The sequence below is a fragment of the Lynx canadensis genome, chromosome C1, assembly GCF_007474595.2.
Source record: "Lynx canadensis isolate LIC74 chromosome C1, mLynCan4.pri.v2, whole genome shotgun sequence".
NCBI lineage: Eukaryota > Metazoa > Chordata > Mammalia > Carnivora > Felidae > Lynx > Lynx canadensis.
In genome coordinates, this window is record NC_044310.1 from 70,265,221 (window position 1) to 70,278,908 (window position 13,688).

The following is a 13,688-nucleotide window of genomic DNA, read 5'->3' on the forward strand; positions in this document are numbered from 1 at the left end:
AGCTTTCCCACAAAATAGCAATTCCAATATTTGAGATCCATGATCATGTACACTGCAACCAGCTAATAATAACACTAATCATAATATTAGTGCAGCAATCCCACTTCTGAGTATATATCCAAAGGAGTTGAAATCAGGATGCAAAGAGATGTCTGCACTCGCACATTCACTGTAGCATGATTCACGATAACCAAGACACGGAAGCAACCTAAATGTTCATCAACAGATGAATGATGAAGATGAGGTAGTATACACATACAATGGAATGTTATCCGGCCTTAAAAAATAAATAAATAAATAAACAAATAAATAAATAGGAAATCCTGCCTATGATTTTCAATGGCAAGGTTAATCCTGTCTTAATAACCATCTCATTTCTGTTTACCCAGGCAGCATGATATAGTGGGAAGACTTCTGAACAGAAAGGTAGGAAATCCATGTGTTTGAGGGTTGTTGTTGTTGTTGTTGTTGTTTACTTCTTGAATGCTGAATGACCTCTGCTTTAGTTTCTTCTTGCAAGGTGAGGAAGATAATCTAGAGATTTTCCTCAGGTAGTCTCCAATTCAACCTTATACTCTATACTGAATAATTATACCAACACTGTAATTTAACCATATTTACTATAGATTCAGAGCATGATACAGGGAGAAGGAAAAGCAGTATGTAGAGGAGAGGAAATGATATTTAAAAAGAAAACACTAAATGGGTTTGAAGAATGAATCAAGAAATTTAAAACACAAAATATGGAAAAGTTACAAGCCAACCCCATGTACAAGTGATTGTTCCAGGCCAAATGTGCTGGAAACCTTCCAAACAATGAAGGAAAGACTTTACCTGATGTTTAGCAGTTTCAATGCATTTAGCAGCACTCCCCTTTTTACATCATAGTCTATTTTCTGATCCGTTCCAAAGCTTGGAGCTCGATTAATCTGAAATTTACAAAGGAAACAATGAGAATGGCCAAATGTTGGTAGGTTGGTAAATATTCAATTCCTATTTTTTAAATTAATGCAAGATCTCCAACCAGTAGAAAAACTCTACAATAAATCTCAAAGCTCCACATACTAGATGGCCCAGTTACCACTGTCACACCTCCCTTCTCGCCACCCTAAGTCAAGGAACTGACTGCTCTCATGGCCCTCTTCCCCCTGCTGCCTTAGCTCAGGATCTTCAGTCGCCTATGTGCCCTCCCCCTCCTCCCTGCCCTTTTTCAGCCCAACACCCCATGCTCTAGGTTTTAAGTTCAGGGAAGTTAAAAGTGACTCATTCTGACATGAGATTAGAAGACCAGTATTAACAATAATAATGATGATGTAACAAAAAAGATATGCATGCTACCAATATAGCAATACTCATGCATTTATTTAGCATACGGAAACTATCAGTACCCTCTTTTCACTACTTCAGATCTTCTGGATGAATTCGCCTATTGCTGTCTAAAAAATAAACTATTTTTTTTCTACCTGGATCAAACAATAATTTATCATTTTTCATTTCCAAAAACTGCATAACTCAGAAGATACCATTAAAGGTAGTTGCAGACTAATCTCTATGAGTTTCTCTAACTATATAAGGATTCTGGGCATAAGTGAGTTATTTGTGAGTGTTCTTTCCAACATCATTTCCAGGATTTCATTAAGATAAAAAATAAAGAGAGGCCGGGGTGGCTCAGTCAGTCGAGCGTCCGACTTTGGCTCAGGTCATGATCTCACAGCTCATGAGTTCAAGCTCCGTGTTGGGTTCTGTGCAGACAGCTCAGAACCTGGAGCCTGCTTCTGATTCTTTGTCTCCCTGTCTCTCTCTGCTCCTCTTCTGCTCATGCTCTTTCTCTCTCTCAAAAATAAATAAACATCTAAAAAAAAAAAAAAGATGAAAAATAAGAAGTAACAGTAACTATATGTACCCTGAAACCCATGATACAATATGCTACCACCCCAAGAGCTGGAGCTCCTGTCTTTGTCTTTGCTGCTATTGGGTTTGTTGTTGCTGTTGTTATAAAAATGTAACTGGAATAGCAAGTGTTTGAGAAAATTAATTAACTCGGTTGGTTAGAATGCGCTGAGTTCTAAACTACAGCTCAGCTTTCATGACCACCACCTAACACCACAGACGATCTAAAAAAATATACTACTAGTCCTGAAAGAGGATTGTCTTTTACAAATCCATTCCATTAGAGACAAAAAACTTGATAGTATGCATTTTACAACTCTGGCAACTGTAGGAAGTATAACTATAAGTATATAAAGAGAAGCTAAACAAAGAACAGAAAAATCACCTGTAATCCCACCACCTAGCATACTGTCATCTATTTGATAGTGTATTGCTCACCATTTGATAAAGTGTAAGTATCTGCCATGCATGCATATTTATAATTTTCACTTTACTTTCTAAATACATGCCTATACTAACAATACTATTTTATAGTCCAAGTTTTTCCCTTATCAATATATCATGAAAATCTTTCATGCCATCATTTTGATGCATGGTATTCCATTTATAGAGATATGCCAAACTACATTATGCTTTTGCTGATTTCTGATTTAGAAGGTGACGGACATATTTCTGCCTATGTGATGTGGTCCCAAGGAGAAAGGAATAGCTTAGTAACTACAAGAACCTCCATTTATTCCAGGCAAATTTAAGAAAGGGAGTCTACCGGGGCACCTGGGTGGCTCAGTCTGTCAAGCATCCGACTTCGGCTCAGGTCATGATCTTGCAGTTCGTGGGTTTGTGCCCCATGTCAGGCTCTGTGCTAACAGCTCGGAGCCTGGAGTTTGCTTTGGATTCTAGGTCTCCCGCTCTCTCTGCCCTTCCCCCACTTGCACTTGGTCTCTCTCTCCCAAAAATAAATAAAATATTTTAAAAAAATTTTTTTAAAGAAAGGAAGTTTATTAATCCACGACTTCAAAACTCTTTAAGTATTTCCTCTTACAAGTGCAAAGAAAGGGCAATGTATTTTATGTGAAAAAAACAAGTTAACCATTCCATACTTATTCAAATCTCTGGAATCTGTAATACAATTAATGATAGTTCAGCTGCTACCTGTAACAGGATTATAAAATAAACCAGACATTTAGGAAACAATGATTAAGTGGTTCACTGAAATGTAATCTATCTTTATAGAATTCCTTGGGTGTTCCATTCCAAAACTGTCATCTGGAACTCTGCCAGACATACCCCTCCTGCAGGATGGTTGTGACCTCAGGTCCTCTCTTACCTATGTCAGAATCTTCCCTCTACTACCATAAAAAAGAAATTGGTCTACAGACAAATGTACTCACACAAGATCAAGTAATACATGAAAAGGTAGAAAAACTTTTTGCAACTAACATTTTGGATTTCTCAAAAGTTTTATGAGAAAGGTAAAGTAAAAACTAAAGACAGATGAAACTCTGAAAATTAGGGTTTCATCCAGTCAAAATTCTACTCTGTGATGTTGACAGCTTCTTTGGTTCTCATTCCTACCCCAATTCTAGAACAGACAAAACTCTGCAGATGTTAGGGTCTTAACATTCAGCAGCTTGTAAATGCACACAAAAATGAAAACTATCAGAAAGCAGACTAAATTGATAAATACTATTTATTAACCAACCAAATGATAGTTTTACTATCAAAACAAGCACAATAATTTCATGCACATAACAAAGTATACGTAACAGATTTTGTGCTCACAAATTAATGCTATTCCCTCTGCCCAGTAACTTCTCCTCATCCCACCCCCATCTCTCCCAACTTCCAGTCCCCACCGTACTTTCTACAGCCTCAAATACTCTGCTCAGGAGTTCCTCCTCTGCAAAGATTTTTTTTTAACTGTCAAATACACACTTGTACATAGAGAGATTAATCACTCTATTGTTTGTGCTGGTACCCTGTTCCCTACTTATACCTGTAAATATTACCATAAGACACATATCTGAGTCCCCACTAAACTAGGGCAAGTATTCTGTCTTCTTTTATCTCCACCCCCCTGACACAATGACTCGTTGAAATAATTCAAGGGTAATTGAAGTATTAGCAGTATATTCATACCCTGCCCAGTTTTCATACTTTTCCCTAACAATGTTTCTGTGCTTGAAAATTTCTGCAATTTTGTCACTATGAATCATTACCTGCAATTATTCCAGTTAACTAAAAGTTATCATATCCTCAGATGCACCTTCTATCTTATTCCACTTGATGGTGCCAAAAGGTTTTTAACAACATATGTTAGAACCACTACAATTGCAGCTGGGAGAAAACACAAAGAAGCAAGATCTAAATAAGATAACTTTAACTGTTTTAATACAATAAATGTTCATTATCCATAGTGATTGATTACTATACAGTCTTTGTAATGGTTCTGACTGATCTGGAAATGATGAAGAAATGAATTGAAAATGAAAATATGCTAATGCAAACAGTGCCAGTTAGCTGTTGAGTATTGTGGAGTTTTTTAATGGTTATTCATCTGGACATGATAAAGGAGAGAACGAAGTATGAAGAAACACTAATGCCAACAATGGTGTTTTGAGCCTTTGAAAAAATATAGAATTCAACCATTCAGTCAATTCTGCTTTACCAAGCTCATACAAAGCTCCAGTTAGACAAATGCTTTTAAAAACAAGTAACTAAATTATCTATAGTCATTACTCCCTACTATACTTTGAGTGCCACTTCATGCATGTGCCTTCACTTTTTCTCCACCCCGTCAAGGATAAAAGACAAGTAGCAGGAGCAGGGGGAAAATACAGTTAAGAACAAGGAAGAATAATTGCAGACAAAGTATGAAACCTAGGGAAGAAAATGTCAGGCCTAGTAAGGCGCAGAGTCAAATGCTTTCATGTTCAAGTGATGAAGGATACAAAAAGATAGCAAAATCTTATTTCCAGGACCCAAGCAGGAACAAAATTTGAACATCTGACATCTGTATTTGATTGGAAATATAACATGCTGGAACAGAGCAGATTGAACACACACACACACACACACACACACACACACACCCATTAGCCCTCTAATTGGAAAAGTGCTCCTTCCTAAAAATATATTTTGAATGTCTTGATTATCTATCACTCATTCAATTTGCTTTTGCACGTTATAGGCAGAACTTCCACCTTCGAAATCATTAACAAAAAAAGAGAGATAATCAGCATAAAATGAAAGGTACTTGTTGATTATACCTTCTATAGCAATATGTTCCAAAATGTAACTAGTCTAGTAAACACTGTTTAGATATGTGCTATTCTCCTGATAAGGTTTCCTAAACACAGTGTTCTGTGCCCATGCACTCTATGACTCTAGATCTTGCCTGAGAGGAAACTGCTGAATGGGATAGAAAACTTCTAAGTTTTCTTCTGGATGTAGTATAAAGTATGACTGGAAGGAAAGGTACACAAATCTTAAGAAGAGACTATTTTTATTTCTCCTTTATATCATTTCATATTTTCCTAATATTAAGTGATTTTTTATAATGAGAGAAAAATAATGACGACTCCGACCATACCAGGGACTGGCAGCAAACCCAAAGGCACACAGTTAACAGACTGGACATGGGGGGAGTCCCAGGCATATAATATGGCCTTCAGGGAGAAGCCATGCCAGCTGGGGTATAAGGTACTGAATACTGATTAATGAACCAATCAGAGTCTCTCTCTTCTTAGAGAGTTTGAATAGGAAACCAATGAAGATAAGGAGGCCATGGTCCTCAAGCCCAGGCACCCACACAGAAGAAAGACAACATCCAGAGGTCATGGAGTAATGAAGTAATGAAGGACGTGAGACTGAGGAAATAGCGGAGAAAGTAGATAAATCAGTAGAAGCAGATCCACACACACATTCAAAATTCCTGGCCCAGAAATGCACTCAAATTAACTTGGGAAAAGTAATATCAAACACATATTGGTCCGTTCTTGGAACTGTTCTATTCTCTGAATTTTTGTTCTCTTCCTCCCACATGTTCCATTCAGGCCTCTTTCTGCTCGGTTAATGAGACAACTGTGCCAACTACTCATTTAAAAAACATTTGTTTTAATGCACAAGAACAGTAGTAACTTCTCTTTCTTCTTATAGAAATGCCTTACCTCCAGAAGCCATGGCTTTAGTTTTCTGTCCAACAAAATATCAAATCCCAGAACTTCAAAACAGACGCTTTCACTTCCTGGAGGCTGACCGGGTCTGCACATTCGATATGCATGCAGGACATGAGGTTCTGCTACAATCAAAGTCTTTACAACCAATTCCTGCAAATAGAGTGATTAAAAAAAAAAAAATGTGAAAATGCCTTACTTTTTTGTATCCTATTTACATATGTGGAAATAAGGCCTAAACTTACAGAGCAGCACACTGGCCAAGTTCACAAAGCTCTATGACACGTGGCCCCTGCCGCTACTCTGATTCCATTTCATGCAACTCTTGTCCTACTCATTACACTCCAGCCACGCTTGCCTGCTTAGGGTCTCTGGCAGTAACTGTTCCCTCTTTCTGGAACACTCTTCCCAATATTCCCATGTCTGGCTCTTTGATATTCAGAAAGGCCTTCCCTGACCCTGGAGTCAAAAGTAGTCATGACTATCCTTTACTGTATCATCTTACACAGCATAGAATCAGCTGATATTTTTCTTTTTTAATTACAGCCATGTCCTTGTGCCTACACTAGTGCCTGCCATTTAGTAGATGCTCAAATATATTTGTGAACAATTAAGTAAAATAAAAGTGGATATGGGCCGCCTGGGTGGCTCAGTTAGTTAAGCATCCAACTCGTGATTTCAGCTCAGGTCATGATCTCATGGTCTTGATTTGGAGCCCCATATTGGGCTCTGCACTGAGCATGGAGCCTGCTTAAGATTCTCTCCCTCTCTCCCTCTGCTCCTTCCCTACTCATGCTGTCTATCTCTCTCTCAAGAAAAACAAAAACAAAAATCAAGTTGACAAATGTGGTTTCTATCTGGTAAATAAATAAGGGTAGGAGCACATGCTAGGCTTCTCAGAAACCATACAGGAGGGTTTAGGAGTGGCAGCGAAGAAAAGTTACAGCGAGGGTCAACTACTTCACAAACAGCATTATGGAACCTCCACTGAGACAATGACTGAAAGGATGGGACAGAATCTAGGAAAGGTGGGCCTCTTTGTGTGGTGATGATTTTGCAGTTCATAAGGTTTACTGGAGACAAGAGGACACACAATACTACTAGAATGAGTTACTAATGCTAATAAAACAAAAGGTTGGTTTACTGAAGTTTAAGAACAAACTATGGATTGTGGAAAAGTGGTTTTGCTGTATTTTTGCCTTAGAATATATTGTCTTTTTAAGTCCCTCTCTACAGGCATAGGCAATATAACATGGCAGTTAAGAACTTGGCTCTAACATCAGACTTTCTGGGTTTATTCCTGGCTTTGCTCCTTGCTGGTGTACAACCTCAGTTATGTTGCTTAAGCTTTCTGAATCTCACTTTCCCAAAGGGAAAGGGGAAATAGTAATAATACCTACTGCAAAAGACTGAAGTAAGTGCAAAATGAGACTCCATGTAAAACTCTTGGCATAGTGCCTAGAACAGAGTAAACCTTCAGTAAGTGTTAACTACTACTATTGTTACAATTATTCTGCCATTCCTCACTCCACTTCGTATTTCAGGTCAGAAACAAACATTCCATTACCTGGTGGGAGCAATATTCATTATATTGGAGAAAAAATGGGAAACAGATTAATCTTGCTGTTATCCAGAATCCCAACCCAGATCATACTTGGGGTAAGTATCAGAGATGTTATAAGAGGTTACTCTCAGAAAAATTTTACTCAAAGTAAAAAATTGAACACCAAAAACACTAAAGTATATAAAGATAAAAGACAAAAAAATCACTTAATATAAATCTTTGGATGTATTAGTGAAGATACTGGAAAATAGGGGAAAAAAAAGTTAAAACCTTGGCTAATAAATGTCTGCATGAAACAACTCAGACGGGGGCCGGGGGGAGGAGATCGAATATTAATTGACCCTGAAGAATTACAAATCTGTGCTTTTTCTGCAAAAAACACCACATTTTTAGGAATGCAAAGGTAAGACTACAGGTATATGTGAAAATCAAGAGTGATATAACCAAACACAAATCAAACTCCGCTGATGTTTTTTGAGAATTTCCAACATACTGTCGTTGCTCTGAAATACGATTTGTAGATCTGTATCTACAGTGTATAAAAAGAATTCAGAGACAATGGGGTTTATGAGTAACTTCCATGGCTTGATTTTCTATTGATTTCTTACTCATTCTTTTTTTTTTTAATATTTTTTTAATGTTTATTTTTGAGACACAGAGAGACAAGCATGAACGAGGGAGGGGCAGAGAGAGAGCGAGACACAAAAACCCAAGCAGCTCCAGGCTCTGAGCTGTCAGCACAGAGCCCGATGCGGGCTCGAACTCACAGACCACGAGATCATGACCTGAGCCGAAGCCGGAAGCTCAACCAACTGAGCCACCCAGGAACCCCGTTTTCTCACTCATTCTTGACCAGCACAAAAGCACACATCTCCATGCTACACAGGAGGTACTAAACGTCAGTTTTCATATACAGACAGTTATTTTTTAGAGAAATTGCCTCCCAAAAACGAGGTCATTGGAAAAAAAAGTCCAAAGTTAAATTCATGAAATTTGTAAACTATGACACAAAGATAAAAACTTACTGATTGACTGCCTTCTCTATCTCCTTTTTTTTATAATATATTATTTCATTAACTCATCTTAAACAGATATCTTTATATGCAGTTCTTAATAAAGGTAAATATAATTAAAAGATATACACTTGATGGGCGCCTGGGTGGCTCAGTAGGTTAAGTGTCTGACTTTGGCTCAGGTCATGATCTCGCACTTTGTGAGTTCAAGCCGCGCGTCGGGCTCACAGCCCTGTGCTGACAGCCCAGAGCCTGGAGCCTGCTTCAGATTCTGTGTCTCCCTCTCTCTCTGCCTCTCTCTCTCTCTCTCTCTCTCAAAAATAAAGATTAAAAAAAATTTTTTTTAAGATATATACTTGGAAAAGTTAGTAATTTACTAATATTAACTAATTGCTTATTTGTAGATTATTACACATTATAACTAATGTAAGCAAGAATGATGTAGAATTTACCCCTTTATAGAAGATATCACAAATGTGTCAGAACTTAATAGGCACACACTGGCCATGTTCAAGTTATATATGAATGTTACATTTTAGGCTCTCACAGAAAGGTCCGTTTCCATACCCTCTTATTAATATTAGTCTCACTTCTATACCTTCTCCTAATTAATTATGTACGGGAAGTACCACTTAAAACCAATGGATATAAAGCTAATGCACTCATTTTTTTCTCTCTGATTCTTTCTACACATTCCTCACCAAGGCAGTCCAAGAAGTTCCACCTTTTCACACCCCCTTCTCCAAAGAAGTAAAACCCACATGGAAGTGACAAATTTGGTAAAAACAACAACAAAAAAGGAGCATCACAGGGCATATAAACCTTCTTGGTCTTGCTGAGCTATTCATCAAATGATCCATTCATTAAATCATCCAGGTATCAACATGTATGATCTTCCATTTGTTATTCGTGCAATAACAAATTTCACACCTCTGATGCATCTGACATAATAAACCATCATTATTAAAATAGTTTTTGAATTTCTGCAAACTTGGCTTTGATAAAATAAATAAGTAGATAAATAAACACAGAATTAATTGTCATCAAATTTCTTGTTTGGATGTATTTAGGCCACCAGGAAGATAGGATAGAGAGTTAACAAGTTGGTGGGCCTCCAACAAAATCCAGTTGATACACATTTTTGGTTGAGCCCCTACATTTTCAAAAAGTTTTAAATGTGGTGTCAACATTTTAATAAATCAGGAGACTTAGAGCTTCTATTGTCAAATTAGGAGAATGAACCACACTGGGCCCACAATACCATGTGGCAACAAAAGGCTGGTGCTGAGTAGTGTCCACCCCCTTCAGACTTCTCATACACTTCAAGTTACCATAGTTCCCCGCATACTCTATTTACTTCTATCCAGACCATTTCACTCCTTTTACTTATCTGACACCAAAGGACCTCTGGATTTACATTCTGTGATATAGAAAATAAGGTATAAAAAATCCAACCAACAAAACAAGAAAAGGATAAGTATAATGACGCTGATTTTTCTAATGATCTCAAGAGAACTAAATTCAACTAACTATACTTTCACGTGCATTTTCCATGATAGATTTATTTAAATTATACAGTATCCACTCCCAAAGAAAAGCTAAATCATATTGCATAATCCTATCATATTAAGTACTTTCAAGAGACACACTCTTCTAATTTTGAATACCATTGTGATACTTCTGCTAGGATTTATAAAGGGGCAGTTTCACCCAGGTTATCTTCTCAGATCTGCTTCTTTTCCCTCTTTACCCTTATTTTCAGTGTCATCCACTGCCATGGCTTTAATTATCAATTACACTTCAAACATGCACTTTTAACTACCTGCTTAATCTTTCTACCTGAGAAAACATTTCAAGTACAATAAATCTCTAGACCTCATTATCATAGCCTCATGAACTTTTACAAACTTAGTTCGGGTGCCAATGACTCTTGGGAGTCCTCCTCCTATCCCTTCCCACGGAAAGTTACTATATGTGGTCTTCCTCTACATTCCCACAGAATCCAACACATGCCTCTGTTGTACGTGCTATGGTATATTTTATTAACAATTTGTATGTGGGTCTTTCCTACAAAACTCTTACATTTCTTGAGGACTGGAGCTGTATCTTCTAAATCTTCAAATTATCAGTCAGAAACAAGGTTATGGGTTCAATTAATGTTTACTGAGTGACTGAAAGAATGAATGGAATGAATAAATGAACAGAACTCTTTTCCCTCACTTGCAAAACTAAGCTCTACATCTTTTCAAAATTAATTCCTCTCTACTCTACTTCAGATAAAGCCAACCCATGCTCCCTATAACTCCTCCTTAAAACTGCAGAGGAATCTCTGAATACTTCTCCCCGATTTTGGACATTTAGTTAACCTCAATGTTTACTTCGTTGTCACCTCTTCTACTCTGAGCTGGTTCACCTCAGGCCACTCTTTTCACTTAAACTACACCCCGGCGCCCTCCTTTACCTACTCTTAGTCTTTACTATAACCCGTCCCACACCCATCTTCAGATTTATCTTTTAAATTCAGGGTCTTTGGCCTTATTTCTCTTCTCCCTTAAAATCTGGAAAGATTGAATCCTTACTGCCTACCAAGTTAACCATTGATTTTCAGACCTAAAATTTTGCCTCCACATATCTTTTCAGCCATAAATCCCCACAAAATTCCCACAAATACCATATGTGCTGACCTGGGCCACTTTTCCCTATTCCCCTACATCTATGCTTCTGCTTATACCTAGTACCCCTCTCTCCCATCCCTAGCAGTAGAAACACTGCTCATCAAGGTCTGTCATAATTCCTACCTCCTTCATGACAATACTTCATTTGTTCAACCTAATGTAATCTTTATTTAAAATGCTGATGATCCTTTAAGTTAATCTGAGGAAAGACACTTATAATTGTGAAATGATATAATCTTACTGAAATATCACTCCAAAACTTAGCAACATCATGTTGATTTGCTTGTAGGAATTCTGTAAACCACTTGATGGAACGTTTGCTGCCTTTGTTTTCAGTCTCATCCCTTTCAAAACGCTCATTGTGCTTGTTCACAGAGTAGTTTGTTAGATGCATGTATAACTGCGTCTGTAACAAGTAAGAACCAAAGTTATCACCTATGAGACTCTAGAACTGTGAGGTTTCACAGAACATAAAGCATCCAAAGATGAAAGACATTTTTAAAATTTAAAACATACAAATTGACAATTTCACGATGACTTAGATAGGTTTCAAATTAAGCGAAACGGCAAATTTCCAATAAAAGGATTACAAATATAGTCATCTACAAAGTTACTTTATATATTATTCAAAATGTATCTACCATAAAAAGTATTGGCTTAGTTGGCTATGTGTCTGACTCTTGATCTCGGCTCAGGTCATGATCTCAGGGTTCATCAGATTGAGCCCATATTGGGCTCTGCTCAGCGCAGAGCCTGCTTGGGATTCTCTCTCTCCCTCTCTGTCTGCCCCTTCCCCACTTGGACACTCTCTCTCTCTCTCAAAATGAATAAATAAGCATTTTTTAAAGTATTAAAATAATACGAATATACAAAGTAATTACATGAAAGCATGAAATTCTACATTGCTAAGCAGGAAAAATGCTATTTGTTTTCATATTTATTTTTAACATCTTTAGTCACTTACAGTTTTCACCCAAATTTGTTTGGGGAAGGGCATTTTCTGACAGAGCATTCTATATCTTTTAAAAGAAAAATAAAAAATGAAAGTTCAGGTAAGTAGCATAAACCAAAAGGCAGGACTACCAAACACAACCTCTGCCCTCCCACGCTGACCAGGAGGCCACTTGAACTCATTCGCAAGACAGAGTGCACTTACAGCCAGCAAACAGAGGCACCACACAATGCTGTACAGAGTCCAAATGATTAACAGTATAAATTTATAGTGCTGTTTATTGGAGCTGCCGTGCCTTGGTCTCTTTATAGTCTTACATTTGTTGATACTGTTATCCTCAAATAAACCGGAAAAGTAATCCAAAATTTAAAACCTCTCGTAACTGTCAACTAAGACACATCTAATGGTTCCCTACCAATCTATCATAGACATTCGTCAAATCTATAAATTCTGCCTATTCTCAGAAATTACTTTAAATAGCAGGGTGCTTCACAATGAACAAATACTTCATGTACATGGTTATTATTTAGGCTTGTTAATAGCAAAGTATATTTGCATCATATTTTATTTCCATTGCAGTTACTTCCATCTACAGTATTCACATCTTTGATGCAAATGTGCAGAACTTATCATTTCAGCTACATGCTGTTTACTAACCCATGCACCATTGCTAATTAAGAATTTATTTTTTCATCATTAAACAATACTTAAGGAGCGCCTACTTACTATCTGCAAGAACTTGTACTGGGCACTGAGGATACAAAGATGAACAAGACAGACACAGTCCCTGCCCTAATGAAACTTGGAAAAAGCTTTAAACTAAGTGATATTTGAAAGAAAGAGCATAAATCTTACACTTGTCTAATTTTAACTGCTTGATTTGAAGAAAAAGGAAATTAATCAAACTACAGCACTTCCTAGTTTCCAAAATAGAAATCACATTTAAATTTTAAAAAATTGGAAAATAATTTTTGAGGGGGTTCTCTATTTGGCAAGAATTTTTTAAGATAAATAATATTAGCAGTCATAAAAACTCTAGCTATCCTAATGAAAAAAGGGAGTAAGAAATGGAACTTTGCATTTTTCTTAAAACAGTAGCTTTGTAAGTAGGATTAGAAATTCCAATTTCACGGGGCGCCTGGGTGGCGTAGTCGGTTAAGCGTCCGACTTCAGCCAGGTCACGATCTCGCGGTCCGTGAGTTCGAGCCCCGCGTCAGGCTCTGGGCTGATGGCTCAGAGCCTGGAGCCTGTTTCCGATTCTGTGTCTCCCTCTCTCTCTGCCCCTCCCCCCGTTCATGCTCTGTCTCTCTCTGTCTCAAAAATAAATAAACGTTAAAAAAAAAAAATTAAAAAAAAAAAAAAGAAATTCCAATTTCACATCTACCTTGACAAAAATCCCCTTCTAAGCATTTTATTGCC

General features: G+C 37.3%; 1 protein-coding gene across 2 annotated transcripts in view; it reads right to left on the bottom strand.

The window, feature by feature from the left end:
* Window positions 1-13,688, bottom strand: part of TTLL7 (tubulin tyrosine ligase like 7) — a 144,775-nt gene that overhangs the window by 63,392 nt on the left and 67,695 nt on the right. For both annotated transcript variants that reach the window (XM_030326057.1, XM_030326056.1), the window contains exons 8-10: window positions 11,559-11,723; window positions 6,060-6,218; window positions 835-929 (exon numbers count right to left, since the gene is read on the bottom strand). In XM_030326057.1, coding sequence (XP_030181917.1) covers window positions 835-929; window positions 6,060-6,218; window positions 11,559-11,723 — 419 coding nt within the window. The remainder of the gene's footprint in view (window positions 1-834; window positions 930-6,059; window positions 6,219-11,558; window positions 11,724-13,688) is intronic.